This window comes from Mytilus edulis, chromosome 9 (assembly GCF_963676685.1).
Source record: "Mytilus edulis chromosome 9, xbMytEdul2.2, whole genome shotgun sequence".
Classification (NCBI taxonomy): Eukaryota; Metazoa; Mollusca; class Bivalvia; order Mytilida; family Mytilidae; genus Mytilus; species Mytilus edulis.
This window is the reverse complement of record NC_092352.1, coordinates 29205866-29230805: the sequence shown is the minus strand read 5'-3', so window position 1 is coordinate 29230805 and position 24940 is coordinate 29205866. Positions and strand designations below refer to the sequence as shown.

Sequence of the window (24940 nt, the reverse complement as noted above, 5' to 3'; positions counted from 1 at the left end):
CTGGTGATACCCTCGGAGACGAAACGTCCTCCAGCAGTGACATCACCCAGTGGTGTAAATACATAAGACTCGTCATATATAATATATTTATTATCGATACTTCCTGCTTCATCAGATTAAGTTTAAACGGACTCGGGAAAACAAAGTTAAAAACAAGATTTATTGTTCATGACTCGGTCACGCCGATTGTAAAAAGGTATGGGACATTAAGGACTTCATTTAACTTTTTTAACAGCAAAAAAAAAAAAGAGAGGAAAAATCAACAAAAAAAATAATCAAAATATGTTACCAGCTGATCTTCAATCAAAGGAAGAGCAATGTGAACTAGAATTGCCATTGCAAGCAATAGCGGATGTCACCCTTCCCCCTATTGCCACTAAGCGGCAGCCATTTCAAACTTGTTTAACAGTAAATGCACAAATATGCATGGCTATTCATCTTTTTGTAAATTTTCAGTATATTCAGAGCATTTTAAAGTATTTCACATTTATACCGTTTCCATGGCAACGGCAGCCATTTTGAAAATTTCAAAGTCAAAAATCTCATCTTATCTTGTCAGTTACCAATTATATCAAATTTCATTAAGTTAAAACCATTTTGAGAATTTTTGACATTTTTGCAGTTTCCATGGCAACCGTGGACATTTTGGAAATTCCAACTTCAAAAGTCATATCTAGACTTGATAGTTAACAATCATATCAAGTTTCATCAATTTTGAAGCATTCTGAAATTTTTGCTCCTGTATCCATGGTTACATAGTAGTTCCAATGATTATCAAAATCATTCAAACCCTGTATATAGTGGACAACTATATTGCATAAAAATTTGATGATTTTAAGTTCAAGCATACCAAAGTTATTCACCAAACCCGGAAGTTTTTGGAGCATTTTGACCTTTTTGCATTGTTTCCATGGAAACGGCAGACATTTTGGAAATTCCAACGCCAAATTCCACATCTACCAAAGTTGCTCATCGTTATACTAAAGTTTCAAAAAAATTGGAGCATTTCCATATTTTTGAAATTTTTGGTGTAGTTGCCATGGCAACATAGCAGTTCCAAAATGTGCCAAAATCATCCAAAACCGGTATATAGTGGGCACCTACATTGTATTAAAATCTAAAGATTTTAAGCTTAAGCATTCTCAAATAATTCAAGGAACTCCAAAATTATATTTTTTCACCATTTTTCCGTTTCCATGGTGATGGCAGCCATTTTTTAGTTCCAAAGTTGCACAGACTCTGGGGAGTCAGGGTTCCTTGTTATAGTGCACCATCATTCTGATTGGTACTTTTGGTTCTGAGAAAGCGGGCGGACAAAATTAGGTGGAAGTATAATAATAATAATAATACAGAAAAAGAAACAGAGGAAAAGCAATATGTCACCCGACATTGTCGATCGGGTGACATAACTATAAAGGATAACTAGTGACCCTTAAGTGTCTGCATGGATAGAGATTCAGATGCAAATGCCAAAGTACACAACTTTTCTCATCACCTGATGTTATAAACTATCATTATATATAATATAAGATAACTTTTTAACCAATATTCCAATCTTTTTTTACAGTAGTATGGAAAGAAAACATAGTTTCCATCTGTTTTTAAGCGTTTAATTCTGCTTTCTATCACAATGTGACAGGTGATGCCAGAGCAGAGTACAAAAGAGTTTGCTATTACACAAATTGGGCACAGTATCGACCGGATCCTTTCAAGTATTTCCCCGAAAATATTGACCCATTTCTCTGTACGCATATTATCTACGCCTTCGGAAAAGTTAGCGGCCTCGATATCCAGCCATATGAATGGAATGACGCAGGTCAAAACGGTAAGAAGTACAGTATAGAAAAACATGTTATGAAATAAGTTCCGTACGCACAACACGTGTCTTTTCTAGAATCTTTCCTTGAGCTATAATGGTTTACTTTTAAAAATTGTTATTTGGATGGAGAGTTGTCTCATTGGAACTCGCACCACATCTTCTTATATCTATATAACATACATCAGGTGCGTCTGATATAAAAACGTTTAGCAAACCAAAAATATGATGCCCCTACAAGTAAAAATGGAAGCTAATAAGAACAGCCAAACCAATTATCGTTGCCTCAATTGAAAAAAAACTCCGCTTTTATGGATTTTATGCGACAAGAAAAGACCTTCATCAGGAACGGTCAAGTCAAATATTTAAAATCCAAAGATGTATAATTGCCGAAACACGCGAAAAGCTATTTATAAAAAAGAGGGAGTCGCATTCCTTTTTAGTACATTCGTAATACTGCATAATACTGCATTCCTAAGGTATGTCTCATTGAAATTGCAATAACGCAACGGCGACAGTGAAACTTTATTATTGACATACTAGTATAAGGAAATGAGAACATATGTTTTGTTTTTTTTAACATTTCAATTGAATTTCCTATCTTGATTTGTATTGTAAATATGTATTTCGTTTGATATTATTTGCTAAAATCAAAACCTTTAACAGTTTTCTGTTCTTGGGTACGGACGTCAATAGTGCATATACATATTGTGTAATACATCTTTCCAATGTAAATTAATATTCAGCACGAGGTTGAGATGTTTTAAGTCATTGTTACTTGTCATCATCATTCGAAATGAATCGCAATTTTGTTTTCCAAAAGGCATGTATGAGAGGACAATGGCATTAAAAGCAAAGAATCCAGATTTGAAAATTCTGATTGCCATTGGAGGATGGAATCAAGGATCTGGTCCATTTACAGCCGTGGTTGAAAATGAAAATGATATTTACACGTTTGCTGGAAATTCCATTGATTTCCTCAGAAAACACCAATTTGACGGGTTAGATTTGGATTGGGAATATCCGGGAAATAGAGGAAGTCCACCTGAAGATAAACAAAGATTTACAAAACTTGTTAACGTATGTACTATTTTGATAAAAACATCGAGCTATTCGTGAGGGCATCTAACGCCATCGCATGTCCGTCGGTTAACCTTTTAGGAATCGACAGCAACTTCGTGAGTTTGTGGAAAATAAAAGCAACAATAGTAAACCGGTATTCCAAATCATTGGCATGCCAAAATATTTCTGAAAGACCCTGCGTACATAGGCAATTTTCATTAACATCAATTTCACGTGAATTTAAATTCCTGTGAATCTCACATGAAGTTCACCTCAAATTAGCTTATACGTGAAACTCACGTGAAATCAGTTGATGTGAGTTTCACATGAAATTATATGAATTTTATCCACGTGAAATTCACATGAATTTTGTCCACGTGAAATTCACATGAAGTTTGTCCACGTGAAATTCACATACATTTTCAAAATAAAGTTATTCAAACACCTTCTAATTTTTAAAGTTCAAGTAAAATCATGAAAAGTACCAATTTGTTTTTTGAAAAGATCACGTAAAAATAATGTGACTTTTTCACAAGAGAATTCACAGGAAAATGTTCATGTGAGTTTCATGTATAAGCTCGTTTGAGGTGAAACTCACATGAAATTTGTCACAGTAATTTCATGTGAGATTCATGTGAAGTTCACATGAGCAAATTTTGCCTGTGTTATGAACAAGTATGTCATTTTTCCAATTGTAAGACCATCGCGAAGACATCTGGTCAAATCGTGTCATCTTCGTCTTAACCTCGTGTAATTATCGGTGCCATACAGTGTTTTTTACCTCGCGAAGACATTACGATGGAAACAAGAAGCTGTCCGATTGTTTTTAGGAGGCTACACGAAGCCTGTGTAATGCCGTTGTGTAGCCATCATATTATGATACGTTGTCATCGAGATGGGACCATTGTGTCGACGAAGACAGAACAACGTTTGTACCTCAAGCGTTTTACATGTGTCATGGTATCTAACAGGCTTGTCTCTGAACATATTCCGCAGACAGTCCAGATGAACTATACAGTTTAGAGGAATGTGTAACTGCCAAAAACTTTTTCACAATAAATAACTGCTCAGTTCCTACAGAATGGCATACTTTAATGATGAGATATTCAAGAATTAGAAGCCAGCAGTATTGCTTCTTTAGACGCATCTCAAAGAAAATGATAAGCAACTCTTACATGACAGGCAGAACCTCAGATTTCTCGTTGTCATAATTTGCTATTTACCTTTCTAGTATTCGACAGTTTCTCTATCTCTATTGGCCAGTGCATAGGAAACCGAGTTCTATAAAATTGAGAATAAACAGTGGGAATATGTTAATGAGACAACAACCCGACCAAAGAGCAATAACAACCAAAGGCCACAAATGGGTCTTCAACACATCGAGAAAATCCCGTACCCGAAGGCGTGCTTCGACTTGGCCTTCAACAAAAATATGTACTAGTTCAGTGATGATTGGTCACACAATGGATTTCGGACAAAAGAAGAGACTGCTATGACTACTATAGCACTTTACTAATGGAGCTGAAGACAGAAGATGAAAGGGCCTTCTACAACTGCACAAGACTTTGCAGAGGCGTCTACGATGTGGTTCTACGAAGAACGAAGAATATAAGCCAAATTCCAGAACCAGAAAGATGTTTTAGAGGCATTTAGCAATGACAAAGCACTAATTGATAGTAACAATGAAAGGACAGGGACCACTAGAAGCAATCCAGGAGGGGAGAAAAATTACATGATACCTAGGTTTCTACTTTACCCCAAAATATTTTTCGGTTCCATAGCAAGACAGGATGATCCAGTAATTATTCCCACATAGCGGTGACAGTAAAATCAATACATAGACACTAAGATTGTGATGATGAACAAATAATTTTCACATACTAGTATTGCATTGTAACTTTGAGCAAAATGTGTCTGGAGAAATATATATCATTTCTATAATTTTGATCGAAAATTAATTTGATACAGAAAGTTTTTAAGCCATCGTGACTCTTTATACGAAATCGGATAGCCATTGCGTTGCCTTCATGTGTCCTGCGTAATAACGTAGTAATAAAAAATCAAAACTTTGTGTTGCATTCGTGTGTGATTCGGTGCCATCATGTGACCATCTGGTAGATGGTAATTGCTTCTGCTGATGATTCGCTGTTGACCAAGCTCGTGAACACCTTCGCGCGAAATTAAACATTCCATATTCGTATGGCCATCTGATGTCAATTTTGAAACAGTGTGACACCTGTATTACAACTGTTTTTTGTTACATTTTACGATATTTGTCTTATTGGAGTTTAATGCTTTGTTGGTGTTATCTCTTATCTGAGTATACCGTTACCCTCTGACTGATACTTATTTCCTCCCTCCGAAATCTTTCAATTGCAGGACTTAAAATTTGACCTTTACTGAGTATCAGGTTAAAAACAAATCGCAAAAAGATATCAGGTAATATTTAATACATCAGTTACCTTCTCTTCAATTTTAACTACCGATTTCTGAAATACAACAAACATGTATTCACATTAGGACCATTTTCAAAAGGTCTATCGATCTTTACTTCAATTCATAGCTCCATGTATACATAAAGGTTCTAACTATTTAAGGCTTATTTCTAAACAGATCAAATTCTAAACTCTTAATATTACACACACAAAAAAAGGAACAATTTTGACAGATTCTAGCTAATTTTCACTTTTTATATTAAAACTATTTACTGAGTATATTTATATCTCTCAATTGATATTCCCGGTCTTGTATTACTATCATGATTTTCTTGATAGAGAATTGCTACTCACAAGGAAACTATTAAACCAAATGTTCCAAATGGTGAAGTTTAAATCATCCCTTCATAAATTTTACGGACGCCATCACGACTTGGTTGACCATTATGTAATAACCGTTTCACAGATGATATCGGATATGTTAATTATGTCGTAACTACAATACCCTTTCTGTTTTACGAATGTGACCTACCGAGTTAGACTATTCACCGGATTTATAATAACATAAGCAACACGACGGGTGCCACATGTGGAGCAGGATCTGCTTACCCTTCCGGAGCACCTGAGATCACCCCCAGTTTTGGTGGGGTTGGTGTTGCTTAGTCTTTAGTTTTCTATGTTATGTCTTCTGTACTATTATTTGTCTGTTTATCTTTTTAATTTTAGCCATGGCGTTGTCAGTTTATTTTCAATCTATGAGTTTGACTCTCCCTCTGGTATCTTTCGTTGCCGTCTTTTACAATCTTATCCAAATCCATTTTCTGTTAGAAGTAAAGTTTTGTATGCAAATTAGTTCAATTTGGTTCATCAACAGGCATTCTACAGCAATTTTCAGGACTTTTTTTCCTCGATTTTATTGAAATATACAAAATTGTTGATTTTTTGTTTAAGTTAACGATTGATTGATATTGATATTAAATGAAACGATACAGCGAAAATCTGTCCAATATCTTTTTCTCCATTGAACTTCAAACCGATGTTTTATAGATACTGAGAATGGAGTTTGAAAATGAGGCCCAAGCATCTGAAAGAGAAAGATTGTTATTAACTGCAGCCGTTGCCGCTGGAAAGGGAACAGTAGAATCAGCTTACGAAATCTCAAAAATAGCGGCGTAAGTTGAAACTGCTGTTATATGAGATAGATCTAGCCTTCCTCTGTTATTTTTTTTTCAAAATTTCTCAATGGAAGACAATCAAGGTGACAATAGGTCAACACAACATCAAACATTACAAGTCATGCAGGTATATGACAGTTGTTTTTCATTTGTCCCGTTGATTGATAGCGTTTGATTTTTTCAGTTTTTATGAACATCACCTATTTGAATTTACCTTAAAGTTCGTAATTTTTGCTATTCTTTTTTATATAGAAACTCACTATAGAACAATACCAACAAACTCATCGAACTATATCGTAGTTCAACATTGAGTAATGTACTTTTTCTTGTTTCTGTTTCAGTTTTAGAAGCAAGTAAAAGTGTTACATAAATTTATGAGAAAATAAAGATTTGTCTTAGAATATAAATTCCCCTGCAGCAATTACAGAATTCATTTTATTACAATTATGATAATGTATTAACAAAATAATTAAAATTGTTTCTGGTAATGCTGTAGACTTCAGCATATTTATAAGACTGATTTTCGTGTGGAAGCGATATTCTACGAACCTTTCATCACTCTGTATAACAACTCTTTTTAAATGACTCTCTCAGGTAAGAGTGAAGGTTGGCGTTTCTTATTTTTATAAAGATGAGACCGTTGATTTTCCTGTTTTAATTGTTTACACTTGTCATTGTGGGGCCCTGTATAGCTTGCTGTTCGGTGTGAGCCAAGGCTCCGTTTTAAGGGTCATATTTTGACCTATAATTGCAAACTTTTTATATATTGTGGCTTGGATAAAAAGTTGTCTCATTGGCACTTATACCACATCTTCTTATTTACATTGTGATCGAAATTTATAGCTTCGATTCCCTTTTTAGGAAATCTTTGTGTTTTTTACCAGACTAATGGAATCATGTGGTTTATGATCGAGTTGATATTAGTAGTGCATAATTAATTATTAATCAAAATTGATTTATGAAAAGGAAATCTAAATATTTATATAATCACAGTGATCTAGATTTCATCAATTTAATGGCGTACGACCTTCATGGTTCATGGGAAAAGAAAACCGGTCACAACAGTCCGCTGTATGCTAGAAACGATGAAAAAGGAGACGAACGAACACTCAATTCGGTAAGGATTGATGTATAAGATATTAAAGAAAAACAAATTTGGAACACATTTGTAACAGTGAGAGATTTTGTGTTGTGTGTTTTCCGTTCAATAGAATTCAAATTTTAACAAACAGAGCATCTAAACATAATTACGGCTGAATAGTCAAAATCAGCGACGTACTGATATAACAAACAACCAACGGAAAAGTAAAGTAATTTAGTTTCTATTATATTATTGCAGCCTAAAACAACTCGTAAGGTCTTTTTGTATCGCAAGGAGTAAATAAACTCCGACATACTCTTAAAGAAGTAAGTAATGTTACAGTTTTAAAATAAATAAAACATTTTCGATTAGACTAAACAGCGATATTACGTTAATAGCTTAAAAAAGGGTTTTATTTGATTGTACATGTTGCATTCTAATGTCTAATGAATTTAAGTGAAAATCATCCATTTCTTTTTACAGCAGGTTTATCCCGTTATAGCAACATAAAACAGTACTGCACATAATTTGATTTAAAGCCATAATATAAATCGAGTATTCAGATTCAGGTTGTTGGTAGGACATGATTTGTAGGTAACACTAATTTGATTGATTCTTTTTTTTAAAATGCATCTTATACATTGTAGGACTGGTCTGCTCAAAATTGGGTAGATCAAGGAACACCAAAAGAAAAACTTATCCTTGGAATTGGAACTTATGGTAGATCATTTAAGTTGGCAAATTCCGCGAACAATGGATTTGGTGCCGCAACTGATGGTGCAGGATCTCCGGGAAAATATACAAAAGAAGATGGCTTTCTAAGCTACTATGAGGTTATTGTTTTACAATATATATATTTCATTTTTTAAAATTCTTTTTCAAAAATAGAGCTAAATATTAAAATTAGGATATCTGTTATAATTGCAAAAGAGACATAAAGGCTATAAATGTCCCCGACATGAAAAATATTGCAAAAATTTGGTCTCTGACGGTTAGTTGTTTATTAAGCCATCATCTCACATTTCCTTATAAATCTTTTTTATATATATAAACCACAATTGCACAGTCAAATACTGGGCTTGACACAACATTGTACATATATTGTTGCCGGCATGAGTTGGGGTCGTATTGGCATTTCATGATGATAACATTAAACACTGGTGTTATTGAGTAAAGAATAACCAATTCAATTGGTTGATACATCAGATACAAGTTATTGTTGTCTTGATAATTTTGAGCACGATTACCATACTCAGGATAAGAAATCAATCGATCAAAATAAAAAAAAACATTAAAATTTCACTTTAGGCAATAGGCAACCATTGAAAGAGGTTCGTAAAAGAAGAGGGACGAAAGATACCAAAGGGACAGTCAAACTCATAAATCTAAAACAAACTGACAACGCCATGGCTAAAAATGAAAAAAGACAAACAGAAAAACAATAGTACACATGACACAACATAGAAAACTAAAGAATAAACAACACGTACCCCACCAAAAACTAGGGGTGATCTCAGGTGCTCCGGAAAGGTAAGCAGATCCTGCTCCACATGTGGCACCCGTCGTGTTGCTTATGTGATTACAAATCCGGTAAATAGTCTAATTCGGTAGGTCACGTAGGACGCGTGAGTTTTATCTGTTTTATGAGCACTTACCCCCTTTTAACCAAATGTACAAATAATGTCTATTTTAGAAAGGAAAAATAAATCACTTTATCCTGCACTCATTTATCGACGCCGGTTGTTTCATACAGTAGCATCATCAAAAGAACAGTGAGACACAATCGTTTACTGTTCAAATAGTTACGTAGTTTCGTACTCTGTGCACACTTTGGTATTGATGTTCGGACATTTTTTGAATTCAAACGTACAGTGAATAACATTGTGAATAAAAAACCAACAGCAAAATAAAAGTCATCAACTCCATCAACATCTTGTATAAATAAACAAAAAAGAGAATGTTAAACTCGTACAAAAAAAAATCATTTTATATTTTAGATTTGTTCAAACGGATGGACAAAAGCATGGAACGATGAGCACCAAGTTCCATATGCATATTTTGGAGATCAGTGGGTGGGATACGACAATGTTCGAAGTGTAACACTAAAAGTAAGTAAGAAACATGTCAGACAAGTAATATACATTTACACACCGAAAATGATAAATACGGCTCATGGTTGTACAAAATGTAACACAATATTTCAAATAAAACGAGCATATAATTCTTGGAAAGAAATAAAACATGGCAAATATGACTCAGGATAGTATATAATTATGAATGCATTGTTGATTAAAGCTGTCATTGTCAGTATGAATTTTCTAAATAGTAACCCCAAAAAGGTGTTGATAAATTTGATTAGTTGTTATGATTTTGAATACTAGTATCTATTTATCAAGTTATATACTGATATATTAGCTCTTGTTGATTGACCAATTATCATGTTGGACATCAATATGATGTTATGCGGGTTTCGTGTCTACAACACTCCTCAATTTGTATGCTGGATACCCAAAGTCGTGGAAGACAATAAAATGTATGGCAGCTAGCAAACTGGATCAGCATTTGCAGACATCTAAAATTTGTAAAAAGCAAACATTGTATCAGGCAGAAGTTAAATCATCTTTATCACAGCTACAGTGTTTCCAATGTTAAAATGATTCTAAATGTACTACGTTTAGCCATGGTAATTACGAAATTTTGCATGTTCAACTGGAGAATGTTACATTTTTTGGGGGGGGGGGGGGGGGGTAGGTTCAATATACGCAAAATTAACATTTTTTATAGCTCAATTTTATTCAACACAGGGCAATTCTGGTTCATTTAACATTACGATTTTGTTTTACAAATAAGAAATCATAATTCACAAATATAAATTTTCAGGCTAAATATATTAAAGAGAAAGGTCTAGGAGGTGCTATGTTCTGGGCTCTTGATTTAGACGACTTTATAGGGGATGAATGCGACGATGGCGCTTATCCTTTGATATCAGCTGTAACAAAAGAACTCACAAATAATGACTCACCACCGCCAAAACCAGTAACTGCTCCGACGGGTAATACATTGATTTTAGAAAAAAATTTATTGGAACCACTGCTTATTAAAACATAAAATAAAAAAAACCTGACGTCTTAATGTATGACTATTATTCATGTTCATAATCAAAGTTACATATCGTGCATATGCTATTTGATATTTAACAGAAAAAAAATGTTGGGACCTTCCGGAAAAATCATACTTTTCTACAATTTGATAGGCATTAATTAATGAATAGACTCTACAAAGGGCGATGACCGTTTTTGTTTGATTAACGTCAAGTAGCAAATGTGTCTTGCATATACAGGACGAGAACATATTTATAATGAAACCCATATTTATATGTTTTTCGAGTCATTTGGGATGAGGAGGGCAATAAATACAGGAACTGGATATGGGGGTATGTCAGATAAGAACCTTCGAAAAATTGTTGCTCTAGTTCTTTCGTATACAGAAATCGTGACACTTTCCTTACAAGAGTCATCAGATTCAGTTTTTTTCTTTTCTTCAAAATTTGGATTGTCCCTCTTTTTTTGATACTTTGAAATTTTCCGGTAAAATGTAAAGTGTAGTAGAACAAAATGTACAACATGTACTCTGTTCATTAGTTATGAAGTTAAATACTTATCTATATATGGCGAGTGTAATAGCTTTTGAAATTTGTTTAGCTGTCAGAAGAAAGTTTAACTTAGATAAACTGTAGTTATGTACATCATTATGTCATCTATATAACATTCTAAAACTTATTTTATGGTTAAATTAACAGGTTTTCACAGAGTATGCTACTTCGACAACCAAGGACAATATATCAAAAGTCCGTATACATTTGAAGCAGCACAAATAGATGGAAACCTGTGTACTCATATAATCTATAAATCAGCTAAGATAGTAGGAACTGATATCATGCCTACAGAAACCAATGATCTAGGAGATAGTGGTAAGTAATACGGAAATAATACGGAAGCCTACAAAAACCAATGATTTAGGAGATAGAGGTAAGTAATACGAAAGCACTGGAGTGTCATGCACAAATAAAATTACAACTTGTGCGCACGAGCTAACTTGTGCTCATACTATCTTCTGTGCACAAGTTGTTATTTTATGTTTGCATGGCACTCCAGGGCTTCTGTATAAAGAAATGATCATAATACTTTCTAAACCCAATATGTAAAATTGTTTTTGCATTTAAATAAGATGACTTAATAATCAGTATGTGCTTTTTGGCAAATGTATATCAATTAAGACTTCGATGAGCTGACAAATTACACAATAGGAGTTCATTTAGGACATACATTATTTCATTATATACATAATTTAAAATTGTTCCTAAGTCATATCCAGTAACGGAATATTTAGATTTTTCTGTGACAGAGTACAATTTGAAAGTCAGTCTCTTTCAGATTCTCAACAGGTTACTTATGTTGTCATACAAGTGTGCACAAGTAATGTGTTTATACAATTGAAGTACCAATTGTATGTGTGTAGTTAAGGGGGTAGATCTTGGTGCAGGGAAATAACTCTTTAAATCAGTTAAGCGCTTTTAAAATCAGGTTTTATCCATGTATTTTATGCATTTACCTTAAACAGATTTGAAATAATCTATGTAATCTGTGAGCTTAGAATATATTTATTAAAATGGTTGACACAAACGTAGTGATGGTTTTAATTTCCCCTAACCTATGTTTTCCTCCTTAAACGCCACGACTTTCAAGATATTTGCACGACTCCAATTAATATAAAAGTAAGACAATGTTGTGAGATTGTTAATGAGACAACTCACAATCAAAGACAAAATGACGTACGTTATCAACTGTATGTCACTGTACGGCCTTCCACAATGAGCAAAACCAGGACCACATAGGAAGCTCTAACCGGTCCCGAAATAACAAAAATGAAACAATTCAAAGAAGGAAACTAACGGATTGAATTATGTTCAAAACGATAAACGAAAAATCAATATAATATGTAGCAATTATTGACAGGCTCCTGATGTTGTTACAGGTACATACAATTTGTGGCGATGTTAATAATTCTTTCCAGGCGCCCAACTCTCTCCTGAACTTGGGACAGTAGTGTAACAACACAACATAACAACAAACTGTAAAAATCAGTCGTACAAGGCTTAACTTATCTGATTGGTACAAAGCACAAAAACACAAATGATACAAAGTACAAGTCTGAGAGTACTCACAGTTAGGAGATAACTGTATTGTATTTTAAGCTCCGACGGCATCAATTGGGAATTTGATGGTCGCAAATTAAGTTTATTGGCGACGCGTTAGCGGAGACAGTAAACGGGTATTTCCGACCATCAAATCCCAAATTGATGCCGTCGGAGCTTAAAATACAATATCGTTATCTCCATTCTAATGAAACTGACAGAAAACAACGTTAAAACATGTATATAAAATCTGTCATATGCCGTCTGCGCTTGCGCGTACGTCCAATAGCATCAATTAGGAGATAACTGTATTGTATTTTAAGCTCCGACGGCATCAATTGGGGATTTGATGGTCGCAAATTAAGTTTACTGGCGACGCGTTAGCGGAGACAGTAAACGGGTATTTGCGACCATCAAATCCAAAATTGATGCCGTCGGAGCTTAAAATACAATATTGTTATCTCCATTCTAATGAAACTGACAGAAAACAACGTTAAAACATGTATTTAAAATCTGTCATATGCCGTCTGCGCTTGCGCGTACTTCCCATAGCATCAATTGTCAATTGATGCCATGTAAGAAAGTGACGTTATCCAATCAAAATGAACGTTACAAACGTTGTTGCATTAGAATTGTCAATTGATGCCATGTAAGAAAGTGACGTTATCCAATCAAAATGAACGTTACAAACTTTGTTGCATTAGAATTACAGTTCTAGTTACAAGTCAATAACAACTATTAGAAAATCATGTATCTAGGACTAAAATACAAACCAGTACACAACCAATAAGTGAAATCATTACTGTTGTTCTGGAGGACCTTGAAATTTGTCAGTTGGTCGATACTTGCTTTGATTTTTTTAGAGGTGCAACTGAACGTCGAAAGTCAGTAAAGCCTATGTAACACATTACTGGATAGCACAAACGAACGCCTAACGGATGAAAATAAAAGTTGTCCGTTGAAAAAATTGTTATCCGTTGGGAGTCCGTTGATGTACTGACCGAATAAAACGGACGTGTAACGAATGCATAACGGACACACACCGGTTATGCAACGTACGAGAAACGGAAACGTACCGGACAGAACGGATGTCGAACGTACATCCAACGAACAAGTACCGCATAAAACGGACACCTAACGGAAGCGTACGGATAAAACTGATAAACAAGATATACGGAAAAAATAAAGGCGACAATAATAATACATGTAAATCGCATAAAAATTCAAATATGTTTCTGTGTAACTGGTTATGGTTTGTTCTTCAAACTGCCACCAAAGGGCAATGTCTGGTCTGAATAAGAGCTGCTTGATTGTAAAGACGTGTCCTTACTACTTGGCATTTCTGACGCGAAATTTTCAATTGGCATTTATCCGTTTCAGATCCGTTCATCATCCGTTTTATCCGTTATACGTCCGGTAGAAGTCCGTTTCTCATTCGTTCAACATCCATTTTATCCGTTAAACGTCCGATAGAAGTCCGTTGGTGAATTTAGCTTCCAGACCTCCAACGGATGTATAACGGACACGTAACGGAAACAAAACGGAAACGAAACGGACGAGCACCGTAAAAAACGGACGCCTACCGGCCGTTCAACAGACGTTTCATTAAGGTTTTGAACATGCTCAAAAATTTCCACCGGACAGAACGGACGTCGACGGATAAAACGTACGCTAAACAGACATGCAACGGATATAGGCGGACGTCTAACGGGTAAGAACGGACGTCTAACGGACATGAACGGATTGAAAAAAAAGTTATCCGTTAGGCGTCCGTTCAAGCTATCCGGTAAGGTGTGACCGAGGCTTAAGAGGGAAATGTAATTAGTTATCAATTCGTAGATCTGCTAACTCCTAGGGCTTAAATATTCAAATTCATTAAAATATGATAATATACGATATTATACTTTCTTGAAAAAAAAATGAAAGACAAGATTTTCAGCAGCAGATATTCAAGCAAATATCACAATTTTCGATATATTCTGCCAATTATAAAAACTAAAAACCGTAATGATATATAATTTGAATTCTTCTGAAACAAATGTTGCGACGACCCATAGAAGAGTTTACCCATGACTGTTTTCCGCTGTTCTACTTTCCCTTTTGTTTGTTATGCTCTTTGATTTTCGCTAATTATTAATTGATTTTCTAACTATTGGTATCAAGTGACCATAAAAGAAGAATTCTGGAAACATATGTCATGCAAACGGGTATAAAGTAGCATGTGTATTTCAAAATCCCGACTCAAAAACATCCAACCATCACTAATCAATTTGATATTTAAAAAAACATTTGATAGCTTTTGTTATTTGTTATGAAAAATAAATATAAAAAAATTAATGGTCTAGAGTACGAGACCCATCATGGGCTCTCGGATCAAGACATTTGTAAGTTCTAACCAAGTACGGAATAAAAGAGAATAGAACTTTACAAATTGTGAAAAGTAATGAATCTGGCTACGCTATTATCACTGATTTGGGAGTAAAATTTCAAAATGTTCTGATTGATTAATTGTTGGTTGGTTAACGTCCAGTGGCAAACATTTCATACAATTATTTCATGCATGTTCAAAAAAGAGTTATTCTATTATTCTATGAATGGTATATTATTATGTATTACTAATCTGTTTCCAATTTAAAATCATGATAATTCATAATCTATGTTTACATACCTACCTATTGGTGTCTTAGCGACATTCCAGATTTGTTTACATAACTTACAATGGAACTTTTTTAATTTAAGGTCAGTATGCCGAAGTTTTTTGGCTAAGAATGGCTAAGCCTGATTTGAAGATTCTTCTTGGAATAAACTCAGAAATGATAAACCCATTTAGTCAAATGGCACAATCTGCTGAAGCTATGGAAGAATTCATTGTTAACGTACTGCTGTTTGTCAGAAAGTATGATTTTGACGGCATTGATCTGATGTTTGATTTCCAAGGTTCTTCTGGTAACAAGGTCAAATTTACAGACCTCATTAAGGTGTGTACAATAAAAACGTACAATATTAATGTATTCTATATATATGAGAATCCAGGATTTTGCAAGGAGGGGTGTGTGGGGTCAGAAACGAGGCAATGTTAGGAGTGGGACATGTAAAAAAGTATATACATTAATTTATATATATATAGCTTCATAAATGGTCCTTTATCTTACACAAAACCTTATAAACTGGTTTTTGCCTCCCACTTTATATGATCACACATATGTACATTTATTTTGAGATGTACCTGATTTAGTACGTTATATCATTCAAAAACGTCATATCAGTTAAATAAACATTTCATTTCAAATTTTCGTATCAATATTTGTTTTTTGGAATGTTTTCTAAAATGTCTTATTTTCGATCTATGAGTTTCAATGTCTCTCTGGTACCTTTCGTACAACTTTTATAATATTTAAAACAATCTTCATTTAAGGTTTTTTTTACTTTCGTTAAGAATGTTTTTGATGAAGTTTTGTCAAAGGACTATAATTCATGTCCTCACAGTGGCCACTTTAGAAATGAAATGTATGTTTTAATTGAATACTGAACTATAACCTTAATTACTAATTTATTCATATAGTAGATTTATTGCCATTATCAAGCTATCAAGATATACACAATGTAGTGTAAATAATTTAAAATCTCCCCTTAAGGAAAAATGTTTATTTTTTTTTTACAGCTAAGATATATTTTTAACGTAATAATAAAACGATTATTAGCCATTCTGAGAAAAAAAGTGTTTATTTAATTTTTCAAGCCCTTTTATACTGAGGTTTTTCTAGGACAACAAATTATCAATTTGAAAGGAATATCATTTAACCTTACACATAATTATAATATTATAATATTTATTTTTCTGTGTATATATTGTCCTTATCAGTCTATCCCGACTATGACTGATAGAGGTAAAATGCATTTTTATACAAAGAGAACGTGCGACTGATTATATGTATGTATTTGCCAATCACTTTTATATGATTCTATTTGATATCTTTTATTTTTTTAAGTCAATACGCAAAATATTTGATATGGATACAAACACCATGCGTCGTCGTCCCTTGATTATATCAGCAAGAGTTCCACCGTTTGAAGTTGATGTTACATCTCGATACGATGTTGCTTCTCTAAGTCAGTAAGTACTGAGGTTTTGCTTAATTCACATGTAAGATATATACAGGTAGTATATATCGATGTCTAGGTACAATATCAGGTGTAGGAAACATGGAAACATATACATCAGTTTGACATCCTGTTAAGGACACTGAACTATCGGTGGCGGCTGTCAGTTTTGAGCTTTTAATCTTTTTGTAAACAAAATTTGTATCCCAATCTCCCATGCAGAGTTATCGATCCTTTCTGAGAGAGAGAGAGAGAGAGAAAAAAGGACCGATAACTCTGCATGGGAGATTGTTTTTATACCTGTTTCACTGATTAACAACACTTATCTCCCTTTACTCATAATTTCATGCGAATTTAGAAACATATTTTGATCGACTAGCTAAATAAATTTAACATAAAGTAAGACCCTTGATTTATGTATATTGTATGGTCATACCAGCATAGAGGGTCATTTTCTTAATGAACGATTAAATCTCATGTCGTTGTATACTCAAAGATTTTCGGCAAATTGATGACATTTAGGTCTTTTTTTTTTAAATTTCTATAGTATCACATCTAGATTATACAGGTCTATATATTTTTTCCAGATATCTGAACTTTGTCAATTTAGAAGCATTCAACTTTAACAGAGATTATGAAAATACTATTGTTCATGGAAGTGCTCTAGATGGCGATAATATGAATGTGGTAAGTTCTAATGAATTGTCAAGCGCCGTTTTGTCATGGAGTAGTATAGCTGTTATACTTAATTTCTTTTTATATATTTTTTATGACATGTAAAGCAAGTTTGGTTTTATTTATATCGTGTAATCGTTCTGAATAAAATAATTATTTCACAACTTGAAGTGTATTAAACCCAACAATAATGGAATTTAATACAAACAAGACTCCATTTTACATCCGCCAAACCTTATTTACACTGTTGTTTATTCTTGCCGATAAAAAGCATGATCTGCTTCCTTTCTTATGCACCTGAATTCACCCTCGTTTTTTTGTTGTGTTCATGTTTCTCAGTATTTATTTTCATTAACATTGCGTTATCAGTTTATTTTTCTACTTATAAATTTGAATATCCATTATGAATCTTTCGTCTCTCTTCTGTAACAGACATTGCGACATTGTTTATAAATATGAATTGCTTCTTTTGCCAGAAATCATCCATAAATGTATGGCTTAAAGCTGGATTATCAAGAAACAAACTGGTAGTTGGAATACCTGCATATGGCAATACATACGAAACTTCACCGGGAACACATATGGTAGGAGCTACTGCATTGGGTCTAGGAAAGGAGGGGCAATGGAGCCTTCAGAAAGGAAAACTGGCCTATTATGAAGTAATTATTCGTACTTGAACGATTCTGTTTATGTTAGCTTTATTGTAAAACGTACTCCTTTTAATACAAATATAAACTACACATTTGTTTTTATAGAATTGACCAGTTGCCGCTAATTAAAAGCTTGTTTTAAAAAAGAAAACATGTGGTGTTACTTTGGTGCCGTTTTACTATGTTTTTATACTAATATCCCAACTCTTTCGCTATGCTCGTGTCTGTAGTGACGTTTTGGATTTCAATGTGCGTAATCTATATATTTCCAGTAAATTATAAATTAAGGAATTTTGAAACCACAAATTACTTAAAGTCATTCCCAAATTCGTCATAGATACAAATGATATGGTTTGGAGGCTTGACTGTAGAAAACTTATTTGAAACGGAAGAGCACATAAAACATTTTACTGTGATGTTGATAAGCGAGCCCAAAAACTAAGACACAATCCGGGTAAACTTATCAATCCTTTTGATAAACGTATTCCACGTATAATTACACTATAACTAAACTTTAAATATTGATTTTATTGGTATAAATATTGATTTCGTTATCTGTAAATTAGAACCATACTGCACTTTCATGGTACTACAATCTTTCCTCAACTATATATTATAGCATTACACAATGTAATGTTTTTCTGTGACTGTTTATAACGTTTTGACACTTAATCCATTGAATGTTGGATGTGTACTGATTGATATTTTGTTCTTAGGTGCATGATTTTTTTATTAGTTACTATAGGCTTAGAACTAGCCGTCAGTAACTGCGAGAAGTCTCAGATCTTGTCTTTTTGTTGTGGGGATGTTTAAGTACCCGTCTACGTCCACTCTGTGTTTTTGTTAGATATGCTATATTTCGTTCCATCTGATGATTTAAGCCTCTTTCAAATGTTTTTTTCAGGGTTTGTTAGTATTCTCCGATCTATACTTCGTGTTTTTTTTTTTTTTTTTTTTTTTTTTTTATCATTCTGAGGATTTAAGCAGTTTTCAACTGATTTTTATATTTTGTTCTTATGCTGTGCTGTTACACTACTGAACCAGGTTAGGAAAGATTTAAGCGCCCACAAACTTGTTAACCCCGAAACATTCTTTATCTTCATTGTGTGCCTGTCCTTGGTCAGGACCCTTTACTTTAGTGGTTGTCGATGGTTCATGCCTGCCTTATTTGTTCTTCGTAAATTGTTTTGATATGAATTAGGCGGTTAATTTTTTCTATTGAATTGTTTCATATTTTTCATGTCGGGGCCTTTAATAGCCGACAATTGCAATACGGTAAAGGTTTTTCTCATTGTTGAATGCCTTACAGTTGCCTATAATTGCTTACATCCTCTTCATTTGAACTTAAGTTGATAGTTGTCTCATTGGCAATCATACCACATCTATTTATTTTTATATTCAATCAAACACACTTGCACGTAGAGACTGAGTGTGGTATTCCACATCATGATCATGTTTAAAATTCATTTCTATATTCTACACATAACTGTTTAGCTAATTAACCTGACGATATTGGGATATGGGTATTTAGTCGGATCTTAACACGTACTTGTGATTTGTTTAAAACCGGTTTTAACGAAGAAATGTCGAAACGTTCAAAACTTAATTAAATCTGTTTTTGAATAAGATGGTGCAAGCATACGATTTTTATTGCGTCTTACACTTTGAGAAGCGAATAATCTTTAGCTACTTTATTTAAATATTGTGTAAAAACGTTAATTATGAGCTATGAAAGTCAAGTGGCTCAAGCATTTTACTGAGGAAGTTTTAAAAAAATGCAAAGAAATATTTTAACAGTGGGTTATATTTCATTAGTCTTTACTATCTATAGATTAACAACTTTTGATTATATTTATAATTTAGAATCATCATTGAAGGTGGAGCGCGATTGCACAGTTAATTAATATATTGATGTGCCATTTGTATGCAAGAGTGACATTCCGTTGTATTATGTGCCAATTCGAAAAAGTTATGCGAGTATTGTCTCCCTTTAAAAGGTTCATTATTTTATAATTAAGTTCAGGTTTCTGATATTAATTTGAATAGTTACAAAATGTATCGATTCAATATATTTCAGTTTTTGTTATTGGTGTATCAAAAACATTGATGTACGAATACAATTTCATAAATTTGAAACGTTTAAAATGATTACATACCAATATAAAGAAGACTATGATTGAAATCTGTATTAATTATCCTCCCTTCATAATTGATTGATTGGGAAATGAACCAAAGTTCTCTAAAGGTAATCACAGAGAGGGACTAGCAAGCAATTTTTAATTGTAGCTTATTTAACGTTAAAACAACTTTCCACTATAAACAAATGTTATTTTAAACAAATATAAGGACCTTGTTAGCTAAATCTACAATTTGTATTAGATATTATGAATTTTTATTACAATAGATTAATATGCTACTGATAACTTTTTAGATTAAATCATATTGATAGCTAAAGACATTATGTTTTTAGGTTTGCAGGAATATTGGTAGTTACTGGACTCGAGTTATGGATACCACACAAGGCGTACCCCATGCATATTATTATAATCAGTGGGTTGGGTATGATGATACGAGCAGCGTACAACGAAAGGCAAGTGCTGTGAAACTACGTTTCCCCCTTTGCAATTCTGAAAACTTCTTTCCTTTTCAACAAGATTTTTTTTTCAAATTGAAGTAACTTTCTTTTTTTCCCTTGTATTGTACATAAATCAGGCCGTTATTTTTCTCGTTTAAATTGTTTTATATTTGTCATTTTTATAGCTAACCATATGGTATGGGTTTTGCTCATTGTAAAAAAACGTATGGTGACACATGATTGTTAATTTCTATGTCATTTGCATTAGGTCTAGTGGAGAGTTGTCTTATCGGCAATCATATCACATGTTCTTATCTTTAAAATATGTATGTAACTTTAAAAGTAGCTGATGACAAGGTATTTAGGTTTACAGTGCCTTTAGACAGAGTATTTTGAAATGATACCGTATTTCTTCATCCAGCGTTTATATATGACTTCAGCTGTATATATAAGACTAACAGTAGCTACTATTGACTTTAATTTAACGAGTCGTCAAAAATCACTGATTTAAAAGAAGCAGCGTTATTAAGATTGCAATACAAAATTTATTCCTAAAAACGACAATAATGCTTAAAAGTCACACGAGGAATGACAAATAATTCATCCGATTAAAAACAAAACACAAAATATGACAAAAATGGATAAGAAATTGTGTTTCAATGAACTAGTTCTTACATGTCTATATTTTAATCCAGTATAATTATTTTTCTATCAATACACAATTGATATATTTGGCGTCTCCCTTCCTATGATTCTGAGTATTGGTTGTTTTGAAAACAGACCGGAATTTCCTTTTCTAAATTTCGGTTAAGCAATTTTTCAGGGTTTTCCATCGGATCATCTGCCAATTTAATTTCACATAACTTTTTATTGAAAGTAGATTTAAATTAAATAATAGAAAAAGAACGTTTGATTTTTTTCTGTTTAAAAGTAGTTGGGTTAATTTTTTTGGAAACAACACAATTCCACGAATCAAACGAAAATACTTTTTATGTATTGTAAATTTGATGTATCTGCTAGAATTTTTCTTTGAAATTTTTAGCTACATGTATCAGAAATGCTCTTTAGATTATTTTTTTTAAATGCATATCTTTCAATTATGTAGTCAGATATGTTGTCGTTTTAAACAATAGATGAGGATAGAATGACAAAAGGGGTGATTTGAACTATAATCTTCTAATAAAAAAAAAAAAAAAAAATCATTATAAAACAAAACAGTGATGATTTTGACAAATATTTCCATACTATTAATTAATTTTCTAATAAAAAAAATCAAAAAAAAAATCATTATAAAACAAAACAGTGATGGTTTATTTCCATACTATTAATTAATTTGAAACGTCACTATTGAGTGCTTCTTTTAGTAGGACATACGTAATAACCATTTTTCCAGATTGTAACAGTGTAAAGATAGAAATTATGAAAAATATATATGATTATAGCACGTAATAATGACAATGAACAAATAGTCGAACCCTAGACGCTACGTATACATATTCATGAACAAAGATCGATTTGAAAGTAAAGTACAACCACAACAACAGTCCTCAAGTATCAAAGTACAGCAAAGAATATCGCATACTTAAATTGTGCCAATACAAGGAGAACATGTTAGCTTACATAAAAAGTAAAATGTTTCTATTTCCTAAATAATTTGGTAACAGCTGCATGCTGGGGAATAAAAAAGAGGCGAAAACAAACACCAGAAGGGATGTCGTTGTACAAAATATTTGAAATCTTGCGTAAATCGGCTGAAATCTATATTTATAGGCTAATGTATCTATGGTATATAAAGCTGATCCAAGCTGGATGATGGCTTATACTTGTTGATTATTTGTTTCTACGACTGCCATTTTTAATCTACATATTCTGTTTTATTAAATATTTAATTAATGAAGTTTTACATATTTTCTCACGTATTTATATTCCACCTGCAACTTTGAATTAAATAAAATAACATCTTTTACCAAGCAGGGCTGATGATATAAATTGAATGGTAAAAATGACAAACAATGCGAGTTTCCTTATCAATACGCATGTACATATATAATGCATGAAAATCCTCTGGTATTTAGAAGTAAGTAAGCCAAGGCTCCGTGTTGAAGGCCGTTCATTGACCTATATTGGTTTACTTATATAAATTGTTATTTGGAAGGAGAGTTGTCTCATTGGCACTCACACCACATATGATTTGCATAATAGGGAATACGTTGATATGATTGGTCAAGAGAACTTCCGGTAGTTGATTTTGACGTTGGTTATTTTTCGATAGACGACGTTGACCGAACTTCTTTTCGTTATTAATGTAATCAAGATGGCGGCGATGATAACACCGACGTTAACAAAATTTGTTTTCACTGCACGTTAATCGTTAAATAAAATAATACACAAAAACATTCTTTTGAATGATAATAGATTTTGCAGTTAACTTTTTATCAGATAGCAAATTTCATAGAGTACATATTTTTGCGTAAACAAACAAATATATTCAAGCGCCAGGCCTATTTATGACATAAATATACAATTTACGTGTGATTGAGGTAACGAGTGTGGAAAAATATATTCCTTACCTCTAATCTTAAAGAATTATAAGGATAAAACGCCATTTCAAAGGAATTTATTATAGTGTATAAACTGGACCAAGTCACTGACAAACTTATCATAAGAGTCCTTTGGACTTTTAATTGTTTGTGAGTGAATTGGTCGAGTTTATACACCAATATATTCCTTTAAAAAAGCGTTTAATCTGATAATACATAAACAAGGCCGATTAGGAAATCGTAAACTTTTCAAAATGAATCAATTAAAATCTTTATACGTTCATGGAATTGAACTTGTTGTTTGATGTCATTTCATTTCAGGTTGAGTACATTTTGCAAGAGAACTTGCTGGGAGTAATGATCGATGATTTAGGAATGGACGACTTTGCTGATAATTGTGGTGATGGCAAATTTCCATTGTTGTCAAAAATTAACGCCGTTGTGTCGACAGCTCCAACACCAATAAAACCTACTGTTGGTCCTTTTATACCTCGCCCTACAACTACCAAAGCAACTACAATAACTACCAGGACGACAACAACACCCAGACCACCAACGACAACAACAAGAACAACAACGACAAAAACAACTACAACAACGATGGCTCAACAACCTGTTAAATGTGGCTTAGATGGTAAGCATTTTTTTCCTGCACTGGGTCGATACCTCTGCTGGTGGACTACCAGTCCCCGAGGGTATCATCAGCTTAGTAGTCAGTACTTCGGTACATGATTTACAACAAACCTTTCTAAAACTGTCCGTTGATAAATTTTGAAATTATAAAGAAACTAAGGTTTCAACTCCCTCAAGCAAAGTTGACCTTAGATGGTTTTGGTTTTTAGGTATTTTTTGTCATTTAGCTCTTCAACTATTTCGGTACTTTTTCATAAAGGCAATAGTAGTATACCGCTGTTATATATCCTCGGATTTCAAATATTTGGCTTTGAGTGTTCCTGATGACGGTAAATCCAGAAAACTGCTTCGGCCACACGAAATTATTAAACGTGTTGTTTCAATTTTTAGCATAAATGATAGAAAAGATCCTCAATGTGGCCTTTAGAATTTGCCATACTTTATTTAACACAACACAACATCGAACTTGAATTAAAAAAAAGTCTAAAATTGAAAAAAAACTAAGTCAATGACACCATCATTAAGCATATGCACAAAGAAGTTAAATTATTTCGTTTAGTATATTATTAAGTTGTAATTATCTGTATTTCTAATCTTATTTATTTGGCGGTGCCAATTTCTGAAAATAATTATGATTTTCTAATTCTGTCACGGGATCATTTGAGCAATAATTAAATTTATATCAAAAGCTAGTATTAATACATTCCCTTCATTGATTGAGGGACTTTCCGTTTTGAATTTTCCTCGGAGTTCAATATTTTTGTTATTTTACTTTTTTCTAGGTCCAACACCATGCAAACATGGAGGATTCTATGCAGATACATGTGACAAGAATGTCTACTATCGCTGTTTATGGGGTAAACCTGTGAAAAAACGTTGTAACTGGATTCTTGTATGGAACCAAGCAGGAAAACGATGTGACTGGGCATAACATTGTTAAAAGAATTTGACTTTGAAATCGTGGAGTTATTTTTGCTTATAATAATATATTATTCAAACATTG

At 33.2% G+C, this 24940-nt stretch overlaps 1 protein-coding gene across 1 annotated transcript; it reads left to right on the top strand.

Moving 5' to 3' along the window:
* The first annotated feature begins 1644 nt into the window (after nucleotides 1-1644).
* LOC139488027 (probable chitinase 10) lies at nucleotides 1645-24940 on the top strand. The gene is made up of 15 exons (XM_071273342.1): nucleotides 1645-1825; nucleotides 2640-2896; nucleotides 6361-6485; nucleotides 7482-7605; nucleotides 8217-8402; nucleotides 9567-9677; nucleotides 10450-10621; nucleotides 11369-11539; nucleotides 15503-15741; nucleotides 16753-16877; nucleotides 17452-17551; nucleotides 18016-18198; nucleotides 20660-20779; nucleotides 23626-23938; nucleotides 24720-24940. The coding sequence occupies exons 2-15, from the start codon at nucleotides 2642-2644 to the stop codon at nucleotides 24866-24868; spliced, it is 2373 nt and encodes a 790-aa protein (XP_071129443.1). The 5' UTR covers nucleotides 1645-1825; nucleotides 2640-2641; the 3' UTR covers nucleotides 24869-24940.

Coding starts and splice junctions, on each gene's coding strand:
- LOC139488027 (XM_071273342.1), top strand. CDS start 2,642: ATGTATGAGAGGACAATGGCATTAAAAGCAAAGAATCCAGATTTGAAA. Junction 11,540..15,502: donor CAATGATCTAGGAGATAGTG/GTAAGTAATACG, acceptor TTTTAATTTAAG/GTCAGTATGCCGAAGTTTTT. Junction 16,878..17,451: donor GATGTTGCTTCTCTAAGTCA/GTAAGTACTGAG, acceptor TATTTTTTCCAG/ATATCTGAACTTTGTCAATT.